We start from the raw sequence: 21,548 nt of genomic DNA on the forward strand, positions 1-21,548 counted from the left end.
CTCTCGCGTTTCTTTACATTAAAGATGGGTTTTTTGCCCTTGGTGATTATACCTCTTATAGTGTCACGACCTTATTTACAGCCATAATTTCAAGGGTTCTTGTCTGTACTCTGAATTTGCGGTCAGTAAAAAATGTAACACAGCAACTTAGGAACAAAAGAACAAACACCTCAACAAAAAAGTTACAAATTTTTTTTTTTTATAAAAAAGAAAATATAATGGTTGGTAAAGATAATAAAAATGAATATATATATATATATATATATATATATATATATATATATATATATATATATATATATATATAATGTATATATATATATATATATATATATATATATATATATATATATATATATATATTCATTTTATTATCTTTACCAACCATTATATTTTCTTTTTTATAAAAAAAAAAAATATTGTAACTTTTGTTGAGGTGTTTGTTCTTTTGTTCCTAAGTTGCTGTGTTACATTTTTACTGACCGCAAATTCAGAGTACAGACAAGAACCCTTGAAATTATGGCTGTAAATAAGGTCGTGACACTATAAGAGGTATAATCACCAAGGGCAAAAAACCCATCTTTAATGTAAAGAAACGCGAGAGAGACTTCCAACACGTCCGCCCCCACCCCCTGGCGTAAGTGAGCAAAGGCGGCGTGTGGCATACATGAACCTACAGAAAACTTCCAATACACCAAATGTATATATATATATATATATATATATATATATACATTATATATATATATATATATATATATATATATATATATATATATATATATATATATATATATATATATAAAGGAAAAACCAACCTTGAGATCTTTAAAAGATCACCTACAGCTAAATTAAACCCTAAAACAAGAAAAAGGAAATTTTAAACATCATAACTATGGGAAGGCACCTTCCAAATCACTGGCCAGATAAAGAAACTAACCTAAGAAACTAAGTTAGGCAGAAGGAAGCAAGAGAAAATAAATGGGGAACTTAATATTATTCCTGCCTAACACATACAAACTAACTTACACTCAAAACTTGACTTAGTAACTAGAATATATGTTAAGAATAATTATAATAATTAGAAACCTTCAGTTAATAAACTATAGGAAATGAACATCTCATCAGGCCATACAAGCTCCAGTGGACCATACTGCAAACAAGGGCTTGCACATCTGCAGGTACACAGCGATCCAAGATCGTCTTAATAGTTATAAAAACATCTCATACCTGTAGAAAGCCGCTCTACTTGTCTCCGCGAGTTCCAAGAACTCACTGACGCTGATGAATGGATCAAACTGTTCCAGCTGCAGCCTGTAGGCAACCCAAAGTACCACAGGGGCTCCGAGGTTGGTAGCCTCCGAGAATCCGGGACGTCAACGGATCTCACAAGCCACAAACTGCACCGTGCTATGTAGATACGGGCCAACTCGTTCGGAATCCTTTCGACTAAAGAAGGAAGGGGCGTGACTGGAGAATGCCGCGGATGTCCAAACACCAGTGACCACGCACAGGGCAGCGAACGATTAGATAAGCCGTGATCCAAAATATAACCTCCTTACAAAATCGGTAGATATGACTATAAATTCAGTGGCAAAGCGTCAGGCTGTGAGGAGGAACTCGAATTAACTCGTCACGTATCACCACCCAACCTTACGACCAAAAGCCTTCCACTCGAGTCAACAACACACATCATAAGAGAAAAAACAACGATCGTTAACAAGGCACTTCAGTAGTTTACTAATACCGGGGTAGAAGTTGGTAAACAAAACGCCTAAGAAAAACAAAGCAAAACTGCAAAATCATTTGACTCCCTTACAGAGTTCATCAAACTAAGGCAGAGCTTAAATATACGATAAACGACACTAGCTCATTAATAAACTTAAACTAAAATAAGATCAAAAGGTTGGACACAACTATTAACAAATTATAATTAACAGAATTCTAAGAAAAATTACTTTAATTCAATATACAGTAAAGCAATTGCTAATAGTGTCTCCACGTAATACCCGGCGTGTAAGCCGGAGAGTGTTGTGCAGATACAAACAAGCAGAAAGAAGAGAAGAACCTCTCGTTTGGCCGCTGCATCGGAGCCCAACATTCGTGTTTCACGTCGTCCGGCACCTGAGAGGAGATGTCACGTAGTAATTCACAATCTGCGCTCATCGGTGACGCTAGACGCCATAGTAGAGAGAGAGTCAAGTTTCTCACTGGCTCTGACCCACTCATCTTTCATGAACTCCCATGCAAAAGTAAACAAAGTGGCTTACAGGATTACCTGCCTATTTCAAACACCTCGACGTTCTTAAAGGCGAGAATTTTGGTCCTAATATATTAGTTTCAAGATATAACCTAATCTGGGACCAACCACCCCCAGGGGAACTTACTGACACCCCAACCAGGGTCATTTCCACCGCAAGTGCCAGCCAACCGCCCACGGGGAGTGACTGCCCACTCCCCCAGGTTACCCACCATCCACCCCAATGATAAACGCATTCATCTCCCATCTGAGTGAGTAGCCAGGGATACATTAAACATAATCTCTTGGAATATTTTTGGCCTCAAGCGGAACATTCCTCTCCTAAACATGTTCTGCAAAAACTTCAAAGGCATCATTGCATTGCAAGAAACGCTCCTCGGGCCACATGATCTTGCCGTCTGCGATTCTTTCCTGTGGCACAAATCGTTAGACAATATGATAAAGGTGATGACCTACAGGAGTGACAGATTGCTGGGACTTCAAGTGACAGTAGGGAACTCTAAAATGTAATAATTAATGTTTATATGCCATGGGAAAATTAACAATAATTTTGATCATTACTGCATGATCCTAGGGGAGTTACGCAGTATTATTCCACGACTCTCCTGCTGATCGTATTTGTATAATCGGGGACCTTAATTCTCACCCCACAAAACAATTTTATAATTGAACTTACTCGATTCTGTCAAAATCATGCTCTCCAAATTAGCGATGTAATATTCCTTCATCCCTCCTATTCATATGTACATAAATAGAGCGGACGCAATTACAACCTCCTGGCTGGACCACTGCATCACATCTCCACAACTTCATGATTCTATTATGACCTGCAATATTCGCTACGATCTTGCAATGGGCTACGATCACATCTCATTACAGGTGTCACATTCAGTACCCCATCCCTCCCTAACGTGAACCCCCTAACTGACCGCCCACTAGCGGTAAACTGGGATTTTAAAAACCAACAGAAAACCAGATATTTTGGGCTACCACGGAAACCAGGTTGCGGTCAATAGTTCAACCGGCAGACGCCTTAGTTTCTACTAACACAAATTGGTAGAAATGACCACCACAGGAGGGATCCGAATGAATTCTATTCGAACATAATCTCCGCAGGGCTGCCTATAGATTTCGTCAAGGTAATTCTCGTAATATACCTGGATGGAAAGACTTGGTTAAAGACCTGTATACATACTCACGATAAATTTTTTTACTGTGGAGGCAAAAAGGAAGCCCGAGGGAAGGACACACTGCTTTACTAATGAGACAGGCGAGAGCACAGTTCAAACTTGCTCTTAAGCACTGCAGAATTAATGAAAAACAACTAAGAGCCGATGCAATGTCTAGAAACTTAGAATCTGGTGATTATCCTCGTCTTTGGAAAGATATCCAGTCCTTATATCCCAAAACTAAAAAGCTATCACAGAGAGTAGGGAAAGCAGTCGGAGACGAGGCTATCGCAAGTATGTGGGGCGATCACTTCAAACAATATCCTGAATTGCATAAATGATCAAGATTCCGAAGGGATGAAGATAACCTCCTTACTGACAACATTCAATTTCATTTTGCAGACCGTATTACGCCAGGTAACATCAGCGATGCCATGAACAGCCTACCTAATAATAAATCGCCCGGCTGTGATGGTCTTCCCACAGAGGCTTTCAAATTCTGACATCCGATAATTTACATTTTGCTAGCTGCCCTATTCAATGCGTGCATAATTCACCAGTTTCTTCCAGACTCCTACTCTTAGTTCACTTGATACCATTAATCAAAAAACAAGCTAAAGGATGCAGCTGACCCTGACAATTACCGGCCGATTGCATTCACAACGATCGTGTCGAAGATATAGAGTCGGTTCTTCTAGTGAGACTTCTCCCCTTTCTACACACACTGACAACCAGTTCGGATTTAAAGCAAACCACTCAACCGACACCTACTTCTACATTCTGAAAGAATTGCTGAACTACTACCTATCATCAGCCTCTCCTGTTTTCCTTTGTTTTGTGGATGTGAGAAAAGCATTTGACAGAGTAAACTACCTGAAGCTCTTCCTGAAGCTGCATAAAAGAGGCACACCCATATATCTAATTAGCATTTTACATTGCTGGTTCTCCTCACAGCAGTTTTGTCAAATGGGGTAACGTATTATCGTACACCTTCGGCTCCCTAAACAGGATTCGGCGAAGGGGCATTCTCTCTCCATACCTGTTTAATACGTACACAGATGCCTTGAATGTCAAACTGAACTCACTCCCAATCGGATGCACTGTCAATGAAACAACTATAAACAACCTCTGTTACGCTGATGATATGGTTCTGATTTCCCATCAGTGCAAGGTCTCCAACGACTCATCGACACTAGCCGCCAATATGCAGAGGATTTTGATATCATTTACAACGAAACCAAGACCCAGTGCATATTGCAGAACCACAAATTTTCCTCGGAAACCATCGGCTGGAATTTGTGCACGAATTTCCGTATTTGAGTCACAGTATCACCGACGACCTAAAAGATACGCCAGACATTGAACAGAGGCGTCGTAAACTAATGCAACTGGCTACATGACTGCAAGGAGGTTTGCCTTCTGTCAACGAGACGTGAAACTACTGCTCTTCCGCTCGTACTGCTACAGTATCTATCGGTGTTCCCTCTGGACGAACTATACCCGAAAGACGATGAGACGTATCACTGTTGTGCACAATGACATTTGAGACGCCTCACAAACACTTCCCGCTACCACTCCGCCACACAGATGTTCATAGAAAACCACCTGGACAATTTAAGAATCATTGTAAGGCGAACAATGTCCAGTCTGGTAACCCGAGTGAGGAACAGCAGCAACTCGCTCATACAAAGCATCATGAGAGTGAAGCAAGAAGAAGATCTAAATTGTGGGAGTGATGGGAAAATGAGGCCTTTGTCCCCTAAAGGACTTAATCTCTGTATTGGCAAGATGTCATCTGCAGATTCTGTCATTATTATTTATATTATTGCTGATATTTTACTTTTTCATTATTACTGTGATACTATCAAGTTAAAGTTTTTTTACACTCAATTTTCGTATTTAGCCCTCTGGGCCTGACTACTGCAACCACCTAAGGTCTCTAGTTGAAATTTAGCTATATAATTTGTGCACTAACTTATAAACAAAAACTCCCAATGCATTTTTTTCTCTTCAATATTATTACTGTTAACTAGTATTGTGATTACTATGTTTTATGCTACCTCAGCTATTTTGTGGATAAGTGCCGATTATTCACTTTTTTTATCATGTTGTCTCATGTATCTAGATTGTGTATGTTACTGTCTCTATTTTGTATATTCCATGTATAAGGCCCTGAGCTGAAATAAATGATATTATTATTATTATTATTATTATTATTATTATTTTTTTTTTTTTTTTTTTTTTTTTTTGCTCTATCACAGTCCTCCAATTCGACTGGGTGGTATTTATAGTGTGGGTTCCGGGTTGCATCCTGCCTCCTTAGGAGTCCATCACTCTTCTTACTATGTGTGCCGTTTCTAGGATCACACTTCTTCGCATGAGTCCTGGAGCTACTTCAGTCTCTAGTTTTTTCTAGATTCCTTTTCAGGGATCTTGGGATCGTGCCTAGTGCTCCTATGATGATGGGTACGATTTCCACTGGCATATCCCATATCCTTCTTATTTCTATTTTCAGATCTTGATACTTATCCATTTTTTCCCTCTCTTCTCTTCAACTCTGGTGTCCCATGGTATTGCGACATCAATGAGTGATACTTTCTTCTTGACCTTGTCAATCAAACGTCACGTCTGGTCTGTTTGCACGTATCACCCTATCCGTTCTGATACATAGTCCCAGAGGATCTTTGCCTGATCGTTTTCTATCACTCCTTCAGGTTGGTGCTCGTACCACTTATTACTGCAAGGTAGCTGATGTTTCTTGCACAGGCTCCAGTGGAGGGCTTTTGCTACTGAATCATGCCTCTTTTTGTACTGGTTTTGTGCAAGTGCCGGGCATTCACTTGCTATGTGGTTTATGGTTTCACTTTTCGTATTGCACTTCCTACATATGGGAGAGATGTTATTTCCGTCTATCGTACTTTGAACATATCTGGTTCTTAGGCCCCTGATCTTTGTGCCGCTGTTATCATTCCTTCAGTTTCCTTCTTTAGCTCTCCCCTCTGTAGCCATTGCCAATTGTCATCGCTGGCTAGTTCTTTAGTCTGTCTCATGTATTGTCCGTGCATGGTTTGTTGTGCCAGTCCTCTGTTCTTTCTGTCTTTCTCGTCTCTGTATTTCTGGGTCTTCATCTGCTTTTATTAGTCCTTCTTTCCAATGACACCTCTTTAGCCACTCGTCTTCACTGGTTTTCAGATATTGCCCCAGTGCTCTGTTTTCGATGTTGACGCAGTCCTCTATACTTAGTAGTTCCTCTCCCTCCTTCCTTTCGTGTTATGTATAGTCTGTCCGTATTTGCTCTTGGGTGTAGTGCTTTGTGTATTGTCATATGTTTCCTGGTTTCTGATCTATGCTGCGGAGTTCTGCCTTCGTCCATTCCAACTATTCTGCGCTGTATCTGATTACTGGCACTGCCCATGTGTTTATGGCTTTTATCATATTTCCGCCGTGAGTTTTGACTTGAGTATCGCCTTGAGTCTCTGCATATATTCTTTCCTGATCGTGTCCTTCATCTCTTGGTGTTTTATATCTCCTCCTTCCATTATTCCCAGGTATTTGTATCCTGTCTCATCTATGTGTTTGATGTTGCTCCATCTGTAGCTTTTATCCCTTCAGTTCTCGTTACTTTGCCTTTTTGTATGTTGACTAAGGCGCATTTTCTATTCCAAACTCCATCCTGATGTCCCCAGATACAATCCTTACAGTTCTGGATTAGGGAATCTATTTCCTTGATGCTCTTACCATACAGCTTGATGTCGTCCATGAACATCAGATGGTTGATTCTGTTGCCTCTTTTCTTGAGTTGGTACCCGGCATCCATCTTCTGTAGTATTTTGTCAATGGGAATCATGGCTAGAATACGAAGAGTAGTGGGGACAGTGAGTCGCCCTGGAAGATCCCTCTCCTGATCTTAACCTGTGCTAGTCTTATTCCAGAGCTTGTAAGTAGTTGTATTCCAGTTGCGCATTGTATTTTTGAGGAAGCTGATGGTATTTTCCTCTGCCCCATATATTTTCAGGCATTCTATTAGCCATGTGTGTGGTATCATGTCGAAGGCTTTCTTATAGTCTATCCATGCCATGCTTAGGTTGGTTTTCCTTCTCCTACTGTTCTTCCATACCATTTTGTCTATCAGGAGCTGGTCTTTTGTGCCCCTACACTTCCTTCTGCAGCCTTTCTGTTGGTGGGGGATGGTGTTTGTCTCCTCTAGTAGTATAGCCTTTCACTGATGATACCTGTTAGTAACTTCCACATTATTGGTAGGCAGGTGATAGGCCTGTAGTTACTGGCTATATTTCCCTTACTCTGTCTTTTTGTACTAAGGATGTTCTTCCTGTGGTCATCCATTTGGGTGCTTGGTGATTTGAGATACAATTGGCTGGAGTTGTTCTGCTATTCGTGGGTGTAGGACTTGAAGTTTTGAGCCAGTATCCATGGACTTCATCGGGACCTGGGGCTTTCCAGTTTGGCATTTTCTTAGTTGGTGTCTCACGGTGTCTGTCGTGATGTCTGTGAATCTTTGCTTTATTCTCCCTGTTCTTCTTCCTGACTTCTGGAGCCATGTTGCATGTTTATTGTGTGATACCGGATTGCTCCATATGTTTTCCCAGAGTCTCTTATTTGGTTCGGCTTCAGGAATTTCTGGGTGGTTGTCTTCCCCTCTTAGTTGGCTGTATAGTCTTTTCTGGTTGGTTCCGAATAGTTTGTTCTGTTGGTATCCTTTATTCCTGTTCATGTACCGTTGGATCTTATGTGCTTTGGCCTTAACCTCTGTTTTACTCTTCTATTGTGTTGTTTAATCCCCTCTCTTGTACTTTGTATTTCTCGTGAGTTCCTCCCTTGTTTTTCTTGCTTCTTAGCCTTTTTTCTGCCATCTCTTTCAGTTTACTCAAGTCAGATCTCATCACCATGATTTGCTTTTCCAGGCGCCTTTTCCAAGGAGGTTGCTGTTTTGGTTTCTGTTGGGTTGTTGTGTTGGTGGTGGTGTTCGAATTCCCATCAGTTCTGCTACTAATCTTGCTCCTGCATATGTCAAGTTATTTGTTTCTGTGATACTGGTGGTCTGTATTATGCCCAGTATTTCATTTACCTCACTTGTTTTCTCCCTTAATTTCTTGGTGTTGTAGGCTTTCATGGAGGGGATCTTTGTTCTCTCTGTATCTGGCTCCATCCATTGTCTAATCTTTTCTACCCATTCCGTCCTCTCTGTTACTTCGTCGGTGTTTCTTCGTGTGTCGTTGTTTGATACCTCATCCTCCCTGTCGTCTTCTGTGGCATCGTCTCTCAGTTCGTCTAATTCGTAGTCGTGTGACATTTCCCTTTCCAGTTCTTCTCTTTCTGTTGGGGAGAGCCAGTTCTTTTTCTTTATGTTCCTTACTTGGTCTGCCAGCCTCTGCTCTGTTTGGGGGGTGTTATTCCTCTCATTCCAGATGTTGACCAATCTTCTTCTATATCCTCTTTCCGTCGGGTTGCTTCTGATGTAGCATCTCCATATTTCCTTATTTTCTTCTCTTGTCCATTTCTTCCTTTTTGCCTCTGTAGCTCCAATCTCAGGCTGTTGATTATTGTCGTTGTGGTGATCAGTTGCTGGATGACGACCTCCAAGTACCTGACCGTCTTCCCTTCACTTGGTTTGAATACCTGGTTGCCGGACGAAGCTCCTCTGTTGCCAGAGGTTCCATTTACGTCGTTGTCGTTTAATCCTTCATTTCTTTCCATCATTGCTGAGTTTTGCTATTTAACCCATAGCTGACCCTACCCATCAAGGGATAGGTACTCATTTACAGCTGAGTAGACTGAGGAAATTATGGTAAAGATCCTTTCCAAGGAATCAACGCCGAGGAGAGCGGTCACCCATCTATTATTATTATTATTATTATTATTATTATTATTATTATTATTATTTGCTTAGATTTTCACACTTCTCATATTACTGTTTCTTAACAGACATTGTATTGACACTCTATCTTCATAGTCTAAACCCACTCTATTCTTCTCCATCAGTCCTGCAGTCACGTGTCTAATTTTTGCAAAGTCATACTCTACACCTTTCTTGATATGCTAAGTAATGTTATGTCTCTCTTATGTTCACTGTCGCCTCTGTCACTGTTGCCTGCACGCAATACAGCAGTTATTCTTTTGTAACACATTCCTTCTGAAACCATACAAAAGTCTTGCATAAGCACTCTCAAAGTTTCATATATTAATATATATTTTCCAAATAGCGTCGTTCCAGCTCTTGCCTCTCTTCTGTCTTCCACTCTGAATAAATCTTACAAATATTCGCTTCATCGACCAGGGAATGTAGTAGTGTCAGACAGCCCCTTATCAATTGCACGTTTCACACTCAGACTGACCTTTCTCTTAATGTATTTCTTGTAGAACAGCTTATTCTCCCTACAGTTTTTGTTCATTCTCTCTCTCTCTCTCTCTCTCTCTCTCTCTCTCTCTCATATATATATATATATATATATATATATATATATATATATATATATATATATATATATATGTATATATACAGAGTAATTGCCATTAATAAGCTATCAAAATTCCAAAACGATAAAACTTAATGCATGTTATGGTTATGGGATGTGAGATTGCTTTTCGCATTCACATATTAAAAACGAAAATGAAAATACTGAAGTCATAAAGTTTTGTATTTATAAAAGTCTAAATAAAAAAAACATAAACAATTGAGAGAGCTTTCGAATATAAATCCAGTAAGATCCGTTTACTGATTATACTGAGAAAATGCAGTTCAAGACAACATTCATAAACGAATCGTGGCATTGTTTGTTTCTAGTGATTTTTAGAAGCAGTGACAAAATGAAATCATTTTCAAAAGCATACTACGATATTTAAGAGTCAATGGTTCATGAAATGGATAAAAACAAAATACAGAGAAAAATACACATTACGCATATGCATATATATATATATACATAGATATATATATATATATATATATATATATATATATATATATATATATATATATATATATATATATATAATATATATATGATAGAAGGAGCCCATAAAAACCCCAATACATACAGAAAGTACAATATTTCAGAGTGCCTGTCTCTTTCTGAAGATGGAAATCTGTTGTTATACAGATCATTTTTACAGTCATATACATATATATATATATATATATATATATATATATATATATATGTATTTATATATATAATATATATATATATATATATATATATATATATATAGGAATGCAAAAACTTCCATATACATACATAACTTCAGGAAAGCCAAAATCGCATGATGAATAAAGGATTTATTCTTTAAGAAACTTTCCGCACAGGAACTTTGTGCATCATCAGTCTGTTAAAATGAAAGTACATTTCAAATTGAAAACAAAATACAAATAAAAATTACAATCTAAAATATAAATAGCGGTAGTTCATCGTCTCCGCTATACCTGGCATAGTCTTTTTCTGACTCAATCTCATTTTCTAGTCATCCTCTCTCCTCCTTGGTGTTTCAGTGGTTATGTTTTAGAGTTCTTTTTCACTTTTAACTTTGAAATATGCTAATTTTTAAGTTATAATTTTTAAATTTTATATCTTAGATTGTAATTTTTATTTGTATTTTGTTTTCAATTTAAAATGTACTTTCATTTTAACAGACTGATGATGCACAAAGTACCTGAGCGAAACGTTTCTTAATGGAATAAAATCCTTTATCTCATCATGTGTCTTCGGCTTTCCTGAAATGTTTTTATGCATACTATATATATATATATATATACTATATATATATATATATATAGATATATATATATATATATATATATATATATATATATATATATATATATATATATCTATATATATATATATATATATACATATATATATATATATATATATATATATATATATATATATGTATATATATATATATATATTTATATATATATATATATATATATATATATATATATATATATATATATATATCTATATATTATATATATATATATATATATACATACATCGATAGCCTTCAACAATTAGCAACGCCAGCTAAACTCGAAAGACCTCAGGTCGTCAAACGTCCAGTCCAGCTCGACAGTGTGACTTCTCGACGAACCAGTCTTCGAATTCGTCGTACACTTTGTGTTCGTAAAAGTCCGAGTCGTACAAACGAGTGCAAAGATGGCAAATAACTCTCTCTCCACCAACTGTGGACGGCTGATAATGTTTCTTCCATTCCAGGTACTTCAGATACTCCTGTAAGAAGAAAAATAAAGTAAAAGAAAACTGTGTACTATGATATGAGTCGGAAATATGGGTTCTAGGAGCGTAGCCTTTCGGCCACCTGAGTCTTCTCTTGACGCTGCAAAACAGATCGTAAAATAACTAGTTATTCGGGCAGATCTTAGTCCACAAAAATAATGTTCTTTCACTCATAGATTTAATCCACTAAATAATGTTCTTCAGTCTTAGACTTATTCCAAAAGTAAGTCTTAGACTTATTGTGAGGATTAACTCTTAGTTAATCCTCAAAAAATAATGTTCTTTCCACTCTTCGACACTTAATCCACAAAATGTTGCTCTTTTCAACTCTTAGACTTTAATCTAGAAAATTATAATCTCACTCTTCGACTTAACCTACATGATAATGTTCTTCACTGATAGACTTTACCCAAGAAAAATTTTAATGTTCTTCACTCATAGACTAAAACCACAAAATGATGCTATTCACTCTTGGACTTAATGCTCTTTCACTCTTGAACGAAATCCACAAAATGATGCTCTTCACTCTTAAACTATAAAATAATGTCTTACGTCATATACTTGATCCACAAAAAATATTCTTCACTCTAAGACTTAATCCATAAAACAATTTATCGATTCATCTTTTAATCCGCTGAGATTTTCTTGTCGATAATTCTACGACACGTAGGTTAATATTCTGTCAAAGGGAATGAATAACAATTGATTGTGTCAAAGGCTTACTAAATGTCGAAAAGAATAGCAAAAGGAGAAACTCAGGGATGAGTCAAGAATTGATAAACATAAAGGGCGTTAAAATACTAGAAATGAATATGGGTGCTTTCTTTTTATCACCATCATTAAGTGGGAGAGATTATCGTTCATCTGATTATTTATTAATATTGGTAGGAGGCCTTTGAGATTAAGTAAAAATACGATTCTCCCAACGAGGCTAAATAAAAATTTTTGGATAATGGAACAAGTCAGTATCTTGGCTATGATCGCTACTGTAACTACAATTGTCATTGTTTTCATTTGTTGAATATACAGACAGACAGAGAACTACGAAATGTCCTTTACCTTTGGGTGATCTTTCAAGTAAAGCAATCTCTCCGCCAACTCCTTTGGCGAATAGTCGTTGGCGTCGATATAAGAATTCGGCGGAAGAGCAGACGAGTAATTCGCCGAGCCCCGGACCACCGGAACGATGGGATAATGCATGAGGTTGTAGACCTTCTCCGTGATGTATTCTTTGCAGAAGTTGTTCTCAAAGGCGAAGTAGAACATGTAGCCTTCACCACCGATCTTCAGACACGGATCCGTGGTCGAGTTGTACCGGTGAGCTACAAACATCGACCCTCCGCACTTCAGCGGTCCACACCTTCCGTAAATGTCCACCGGAGCATATTTTTGGAACTTCGTCAAGTAAGTCAGCCGCTTGGACATGGCCCGCAGTTGGATATGAACGCAACTGCCAGTTTTCTCGAATGCTTCCTGACCTCCGTAATCGGCGGGATGACCCAGGTTCCAGGGAGCAGCTCGGCGTCTTCTCTGGAGGCGATAAAGCGTGCTGGGAAAACGATATCTGCATCCCAGCGGTACGTCATCGTGCGGTTGAAGAGTCCGTTGTACTTCCAGAATTTGGTTTTGTACACAGAGTTCGCCAAATTCGGAGGCTCGAAGGATAGGCCTATCCACGGCTGCCTTAGGGTCCCGAGGAGAAAGGCTCTTTATGACCGTTTTCGCTGTCTTTCGCTTCTCGTAGGGCGATGAGTATTGCGTCCGTCGTATTCCTCTGCAATGAAAGTCACAGTTTCTGTTCATGGAAAGGCTAGTCCGTAAACGCTTTGTTAAGCGAAAGACGAGTTCACAGACGAATCGTTAAATGAAAGTCGAGTTAACAGATGACGCTCCATTAAATGAAGTTCGAGTACATAGTTGCTTTGTTAAATGTAAGTACACACACACTCATAGATATATATATATATATATATATATATATATATATACCTATATATATATATATATATATATATATATATTATATATATATGTGTGTGTGTGTGTGTGTGTGTGTGTGTGTGTGTGTGTGTGTGATAATCCTAAGCGAACACAAATGAATGATTTCTAATCAGCCACTGGAAACATAATTGCAGTTACAAATATACAAATTTTTTGTTACTGTGCAAAATCATCGATTAATTTAGTAACATACCATTAACTTAGATACTAAAGAGAGAAACTTTGTAAGCTCCATGAGATGAGAGGTGAAGATGTTAAAAAAAGAAAATAAACAATATTAATTTCTACTTTATGTTAGATTCAACAATGGAATGTTAAAAGTAGAAGTTCGGCTCGTTTTTTTTCGACATAAAGGTGAGTGAAGGAATAATTGATTATCAAATAGTGAATGAAGGAATAATTGGTTATCAAATATTAAGTGAAGGAATAATGGGTTATCAATAGTGAGTGAAGGAATAATTGGTTATCAAATAGTGAGTGAAGGAATAGCTAATTGGTTATCAAATAATGAGTGAAAGAATAATTGGTTATCAAATAGTGAGTGAAGGAATAATTGGTTAGCAAATAGTTAGTGAAGGAATAATTGGTTATCAAATAGTGAGTGAAGGAATAACTAATTGGTTATCAAATAGTGAGTGAAGGAATAGCTAATTAGTTATCAAATAGTGAGTGAAGGAATAACTAATTGGTTATCAAATAATGAGTAAAGGAATAATTGGTTATCAAATAGTGAGTGAAGGAGTAATTGGTTATTATATAGCAATGTCGTATATGTGCAAAACTCACATTATTTATCCAGAAGGGTTCCAAACCCTTTTTTAAATAGTATAGCGAAAAGTGAATAACAGTTTGCTAAAATGGTCCACTCGCATAAATCCTAAAACATATTAGTGTCTTATAAAAACTGAAGAAAAAGAAGACGAAGAAGAATTCAGACGAATATTGAAGACGTGGAAAGGAAGCCGATTACCTTAGTGACATCATATTCCACTCTGCAGGGGAGAGGACACAGGTCTTGGTAGATTTGGATGAAAACAGGGTCCCAATACCAATCGTAGAAAGGTTCTGCCCATATCAGGAAGCTGGGTACTGTGCCATTTCTAAAGCTGGGTTAAAAAAAACACTCATTGGGTATTGATAAGCATACGTGATTGACATATTAATTCAAAGGAAGGCAATAAGGCTTTGGCGACAGTATTTGTTTCTACTACGTGTTTTTCATTCAGACAAGTCCATTGCTGTATTTGTCAGGTATATGCTTGAATATATAAATAAATAAATAATAAATAATAGCTCTCCTAGGGATGGCCAGAAAAGGGTTAGATTTTCATGTGGCTAGGAACCAATTAGTTGCTTAGCAACGAGATCTACAGCTCATTGTGGGATCCGAACAACATTATATCGTGAATTAGATTTCTAACTACCTGAAATAAATTCCTCCGGTTCGGGCTACCAGATTGGTAGGAGGGTATGCAAATCACTCGTCCACTGATGAACTGAGTATGCACCACACGCACACACACCACACACACACACACACACACACGCACACACACACACACACACACATATATATATATATATATATATATATATATATATATATATATATATATATATATATATATATATATATATATATATATTCATAGTAACTCTTAAGATAAATGTTTTAGTATTTATAAAAAGGTTACAGGGTGATTAACTCGTCTTGCAATTTATTCTGTGTTTCCTCTTTGTTTGCTATAAAACTACTTCAGGTATATTATTATTATTATTATTATTATTATTATTATTATATTATTTGAAGGTAGGAGACCCTCTCTCAAACATGTTTTGTTAAAGATGATGGCAGCATCAGTGGAATTGATTTTATATAGGTCTTTTCAATTCTTCTTATTATTCTCTTCTCATCAGGGCTGATATTTGCTAATAGCTGGCCGATGTTCATATCTCGGTGAAAGAAATGTTTTCTAAAAATAATAATTTATTGATATGATAACAAAAGTGGTTAACAAATCTTAGTCTAAGGGTGTAACGGAATTCCAACGTTTCCAACCGTATCATCGGTTCATTTTCAAGGAAAGGTGAGCTTGAACTGATTGAAATGGGGTCGTTCGGCGGTATTTATTGTGTCCCAGGTGCTCTGTCTGATGGGCGCTGCATTTTCATTGGTTGAACAGAGGATTAAGTCCCTGAGTCAAGCCGTCTTGCAGAGGTGGAAGCTCGCACTGCTCTTCTCGTGCGGACGCTGGAGACTGGGAGCGTAGTATTGGAAGGTCATTGCCGATAGACGGGGGCACCTGATTGGCCCGTTCGATCGGCTCTATGGTGCTGGCGGGCGGCGCCCTTCGTGCCCACCGTCGGGAGGAGTGAAGTCTCTTGGTGGTGTTGAGGGCTGGGTCTCTCCTTCCGATGTGTAGGGCCTCCAAGAGGCGGAGGCGACGGTGGTCTGCTGCCTTATCGATAATTCTGATATTAGGAATAATGTCATTCTAATTTATCCTGGTATTGTGGACGTTTTTGGCATGATTATGGATGGCGCCTTCCTGAGCGTGGCAGGATATCCTCTTCGAAAATCGCATAGTCGTCATACCAATGTAAGCGCCAGGGGTTCATTCCCGGACAGGGCATTTGTACTGGTAGACAACGTTAGTTTTCTTGAGAGGGTCCTGCAACACGGGGGCTGGATTGTTTTTCATAATCAGGCCACTGGTCTTCTTGCTCTTGTAGTAAATTATTAGTTTCACTTTTTTCGCAGGGTCCGTGGGGGAGACGTTCCTTTCTATGATGGTACGAAGGGCTCGCTCGTCCTCTTTGTATTTCTTATGAAATACTCCCTTGTAAAAGAGAGTGACGTCTTCAAGGGCGGCGGGACGAGGCTCCTGCTGATACCACTTATCGATGTTTCTGCGAATGCATTTAGTGATGTCCCGGTTGGAATACCCGTTGTTAATTAAAACTTGGGCAACACGTTCTAATTCAGTGTGCGTGTCCTTCCACGAAGAGCAGTGTGAGAGAGCTCTCCTGATGAAGGCGCTGATCGCAGTGCGCTTGTATCTCTCTGGACACTCGCTCTCGCCGTTCAGGCACATGCCCATGTTCGTGGGTTTCGTATACACCTGTGTTACGAAGCGCTCCTCTTGTTGCCCGACGAGGACGTCAAGGAAGGGGAGGCGACGGTCACGGCAATGTTCGATGGTGAAGTTGAGTCTGCTGTGGTCGTGGAAGGCTTGTCGCAGGCGCTCTATTTCTTCCACCGTGCTGGCGCTGATGAAAGTGTCGTCAATATACCGGACGTACATAGACGGCTTCTCGATGTTGGCGAATACCCGACGTTCCACAGCACCCATGTAGAAGTTCGCGAAAAGTACTCCGAGGGAGAACCCATCGCTACTCCGTCTTTCTGTGTGTACATATGTCCTCTGTGGGTGGAGAAAGGGGCCTTTTTTGTACAAATTTCAAGGAGTTTTCGGAGGGCATGCTCAGGGATGTTTAATGGGGGCGTGGAGTCGTCTCTATATACACGATCCAGGATTATCTGAATTGTTTCATCCACGGGGACGTTCGTGAAGAGGGACTCCACGTCCATCGATGCAATAACTCCTCCAGGGGGTGTCGTTTTCAGTGCTTCTAAAAACTCGGCAGATGACTTCAAACTGTGGTCATCTGGAACATAAGGAGTCAAAATAGTATTCAATTTCTTCGCAAGCTGGTATGTAGGAGCGGGAATTTGGCTAATAATGGGGCGTAACGGGTTCCCTGGTTTATGGGTTTTAACGTTCCCGTATATGTAGCCAAGGTCGTAGTCCCCTACGATCGGCAGCAAGTGAAGGGCATTGGAAGCTGCATTGACAGTCTCAATAATCCTATTAGCCTCACGTTTAATGTCATCTACCGGGTTCTTGGTGATTCTCTGGAATTTGCTGCTGTCTGCCAGTATCTCATCCAACTTGTGGTGGTATTCTTCAGTGCGGATGAGTACAAACGCAGCGGTTTTATCGGCCCGACGGACGGTGACATCCTCTTTCGCTCGGAGTTCTTTGGCAGCTTCCCTCAGGCGCCTGTCGATCACATCACTCTTGTAATCACCGCGTTCCGTGAGGGCCTCGGCCAAGAGGAGGGGCTGCAGGGCGTCCGTAGTACGTATGGTGCCTTGATCTTCATGCTTGTGTATGGTGTCCAGCAGGTACTCATCCTCACTGAAGAATACCACCACAAGTTGGATGAGATACTGGCAGACAGCAGCAAATTCCAGAGAATCACCAAGAACCCGGTAGATGACATTAAACGTGAGGCTAATAGGATTATTGAGACTGTCAATGCAGCTTCCAATGCCCTTCACTTGCTGCCGATCGTAGGGGACTACGACCTTGGCTACATATACGGGAACGTTAAAACCCATAAACCAGGGAACCCGTTACGCCCCATTATTAGCCAAATTCCCGCTCCTACATACCAGCTTGCGAAGAAATTGAATACTATTTTGACTCCTTATGTTCCAGATGACCACAGTTTGAAGTCATCTGCCGAGTTTTTAGAAGCACTGAAAACGACACCCCCCGGAGGAGTTATTGCATCGATGGACGTGGAGTCCCTCTTCACGAACGTCCCGTGGGATGAAACAATTCAGATAATCCTGGATCGTGTATATAGAGACGACTCCACGCCCCCATTAAACATCCCTGAGCATGCCCTCCGAAAACTCCTTGAAATTTGTACAAAAAAGGCCCCTTTCTCCACCCACAGAGGACATATGTACACACAGAAGACGGAGTAGCGATGGTTCTCCCCTCGGAGTACTTTTCGCGAACTTCTACATGGGTGCTGTGGAACGTCGGGTATTCGCCAACATCGAGAAGCCGTCTATGTACTCCGGTATATTGACGACACTTTCATCAGCGCCAGCACGGTGAAGAAATAGAGCGCCTGCGACAAGCCTTCCACGACCACAGCAGACTCAACTTCACCATCGAACATTGCCGTGACCGTCGCCTCCCTTCCTTGACGTCCTCGTCGGGCAACAAGAGGAGCGCTTCGTAACACAGGTGTATACGAAACCCACGAACCTGGGCATGTGCCTGAACGGCGAGAGCGAGTGTCCAGAGAGATACAAGCGCACTGCGATCAGCGCCTTCATCAGGAGAGCTCTCTCACACTGCTCTTCGTGGAAGGACACGCACACTGAATTAGAACGTGTTGCCCAAGTTTTAATTAACAACGGGTATTCCAACCGGGACATCACTAAATGCATTCGCAGAAACATCGATAAGTGGTATCAGCAGGAGCCTCGTCCCGCCGCCCTTGAAGACGTCACTCTTATTTTACAAGGGAGTATTTCATAAGAAATACAAAGAGGACGAGCGAGCCCTTCGTACCATCATAGAAAGGAACGTCTCCCCCACGGACCCTGCGAAAAAAGTGAAACTAATAATTTACTACAAGAGCAAGAAGACCAGTGGCCTGATTATGAAAAACAATCCAGCCCCCGTGTTGCAGGACCCCTCTCAAGAAAACTAACGTTGTCTACCAGTACAAATGCCCTGTCCGGGAATGCCCCGGCGCTTACATTGGTATGACGACTATGCGATTTTCGAAGAGGATATCCTGCCACGCTCAGGAAGGCGCCATCCATAATCATGCCAAAAACGTCCACAATACCAGGATAATAGGAATGACATTATTCCTAATATCAGAATTATCGATAAGGCAGCAGACCACCGTCGCCTCCGCCTCTTGGAGGCCCTACACATCGGGAAGGAGAGACCCAGCCTCAACACCACCAAGAGACTTCACTCCTCCCGACGGTGGCACGAAGGGCGCCGCCCGCCAGCACCATAGAGCCGATCGAAACGGGCCAATCAGGTGCCCCCGTCTATCGGCAATGACCTTCCCCAATACTAACGCTCCCAGTCTCCCAGCGTCCGCACGAGAAGAGCAGTGCGAGCTTCCACCTCTGCACGACGGCTTGACTCAGGGACTTAATCCTCTGTTCAACCAATGAAAATGCAGCGCCCATCAGACAGAGCACCTGGGACACAATAAATACCGCCAAACGACCCCATTTCAATCAGTTCAAGCTCACCTTTCCTTGAAAATGAACCGATGATACGGTTGGAAACGTTGGAATTCCGTTACACCCTTAGACTAAGATTTGTTAACCACTTTTGTTATCATATCAATAAATTATTATTTTTAGAAAACATTTCTTTCACCGAGATATGAACATCGGCCAGCTATTAGCAAATATCAGCCCTGATGAGAAGAGAATAATAAGAAGAATTGAAAAGACCATATATAAAATCAATTCCACTGATGCTGCCATCATCTTTAACAAAACATATTATTATTATTATTATTATTATTATTATTATTACTATTATTATTATCATATTATTATTATTATCTTAACATAATAATCATAATGATAATAATAATAATAATAATTGCAATGATAATAATAGATATTTATTATAGTATATTATTCAGGTATGCTCGTATAAATAGTACCAAACACAAACTGCCCTTACCATCTATAACTAGTACTGGATATGAAGTAGACGAACCAAACTCTCGCGTCGCAAAAAGAATAGGAAAATAAATAGATGGGAAAATAAAAGCTAAATATATAAATAAATATAAAGATAGATCAAGATGAATACATAAATAAAGAGATGAATACGTAAAGAAATAAAAAAAGGATTAAGTAAATATATACTAAGTAATCAGATCTCTAAATGAATAAATCAATAAATGGATAAAATAAAAGTAACTGTATTTGTTGGTTATCGTCTTCACTCTACCTTTTCAATTTCGGCACCAGCTGACCCTTGGCCTTCTTCCGGTATAGCTCCATCATGGGCTCGAAGGCTTCGTCCCGGAAGCTGTTTACCGTTGGGTGTCGTTGGGATGCTGCAGACAGGTAACAACAACAATAATAATAATAATAATAATAATAATAATAATAATAATGGGCACAGTTTTCCGTGTCGAAAATGAAGACAATGGTTGCAAGTCCACAATAATATAGCATGTGAGTATATGGTCTTTAATGGATATTAAAAGCTTTCGAACCTTGTACTATACTCTGTTTTTTTCCATCTGTCCATCTGCCTGTGGTTTTTGCGCATGGTAACACTGCGTCCCGTCCTTTAAATAATATCCTATTTCGAATATTAAGAGTGTATTTAGCATACAGTAAATTATTAAAACACTTTTCACATGCAAATGTATACCCAGATATCCTTTTATCTACCTAAAACTTACACATAGCGTAACTATTTAAAGCCCGGGATGCAGTATTACCTTGCGTTTACACCACAGGGGGATGGACAGATGGAAAAAAAACAGAGTATAGATTCATCTTCGGTCAAGTGACTTGACTGAAGATGAACGTAGTACAAGGTTCGAGAGCTTTTAATATCCATTAAAGACCATATACTCACATGCTATATTATTGTGGACCTGTAACCAATGATAATAATAATAATAATAATAATATAATAATAATAATAATAATAATAATATAATAAGAGCATGAGTCCTAAAATGGAGAAATGAATAATAATAAAATAATAATAATAATAATAATAATAATATAATAATAATAATAATAATAATAATAATAATAATAATAATAATAATAATAATAATAATAATAATGCACTAAGGAACCTCCGTAACGAGGCTATGATATTGACAGTTAAAAGCCACATTAGTGTTAAAATATATTTTTAAGCCTGTGTGAAAATATATTTTTAACATTACTGTGGCTTTAATTGTCTTCTCTATTCTTCTTAATATCTTCTTTTCGTCTTTATTTCAGAGGTAATAAAACTAAAGTAACAATTAAACTTT

General features: G+C 39.2%; 1 protein-coding gene and 1 long non-coding RNA gene across 2 annotated transcripts in view; both read right to left on the bottom strand.

The window, feature by feature from the left end:
- Positions 1-11,458: 11,458 nt before the first annotated feature.
- Positions 11,459-13,224, bottom strand: LOC135202029 (alpha-(1,3)-fucosyltransferase C-like). Its single transcript, XM_064231305.1, has 2 exons — positions 12,750-13,224; positions 11,459-11,684 (listed from the first exon to the last, which is right to left on the bottom strand). The coding sequence occupies exons 1-2, from the start codon at positions 13,113-13,115 to the stop codon at positions 11,502-11,504; spliced, it is 549 nt and encodes a 182-aa protein (XP_064087375.1). The 5' UTR covers positions 13,116-13,224; the 3' UTR covers positions 11,459-11,501.
- A 151-nt stretch (positions 13,225-13,375) lies between these two features.
- Positions 13,376-21,548, bottom strand: part of LOC135202031 (uncharacterized) — a 15,112-nt gene continuing 6,939 nt past the window's right edge. Inside the window, exons 3-5 of the long non-coding RNA XR_010311647.1 lie at positions 20,495-20,603; positions 14,662-14,797; positions 13,376-13,464 (exon numbers count right to left, since the gene is read on the bottom strand). This is a non-coding gene — a long non-coding RNA (uncharacterized LOC135202031). The remainder of the gene's footprint in view (positions 13,465-14,661; positions 14,798-20,494; positions 20,604-21,548) is intronic.

Source organism: Macrobrachium nipponense, chromosome 30 (assembly GCF_015104395.2).
Source record: "Macrobrachium nipponense isolate FS-2020 chromosome 30, ASM1510439v2, whole genome shotgun sequence".
NCBI lineage: Eukaryota > Metazoa > Arthropoda > Malacostraca > Decapoda > Palaemonidae > Macrobrachium > Macrobrachium nipponense.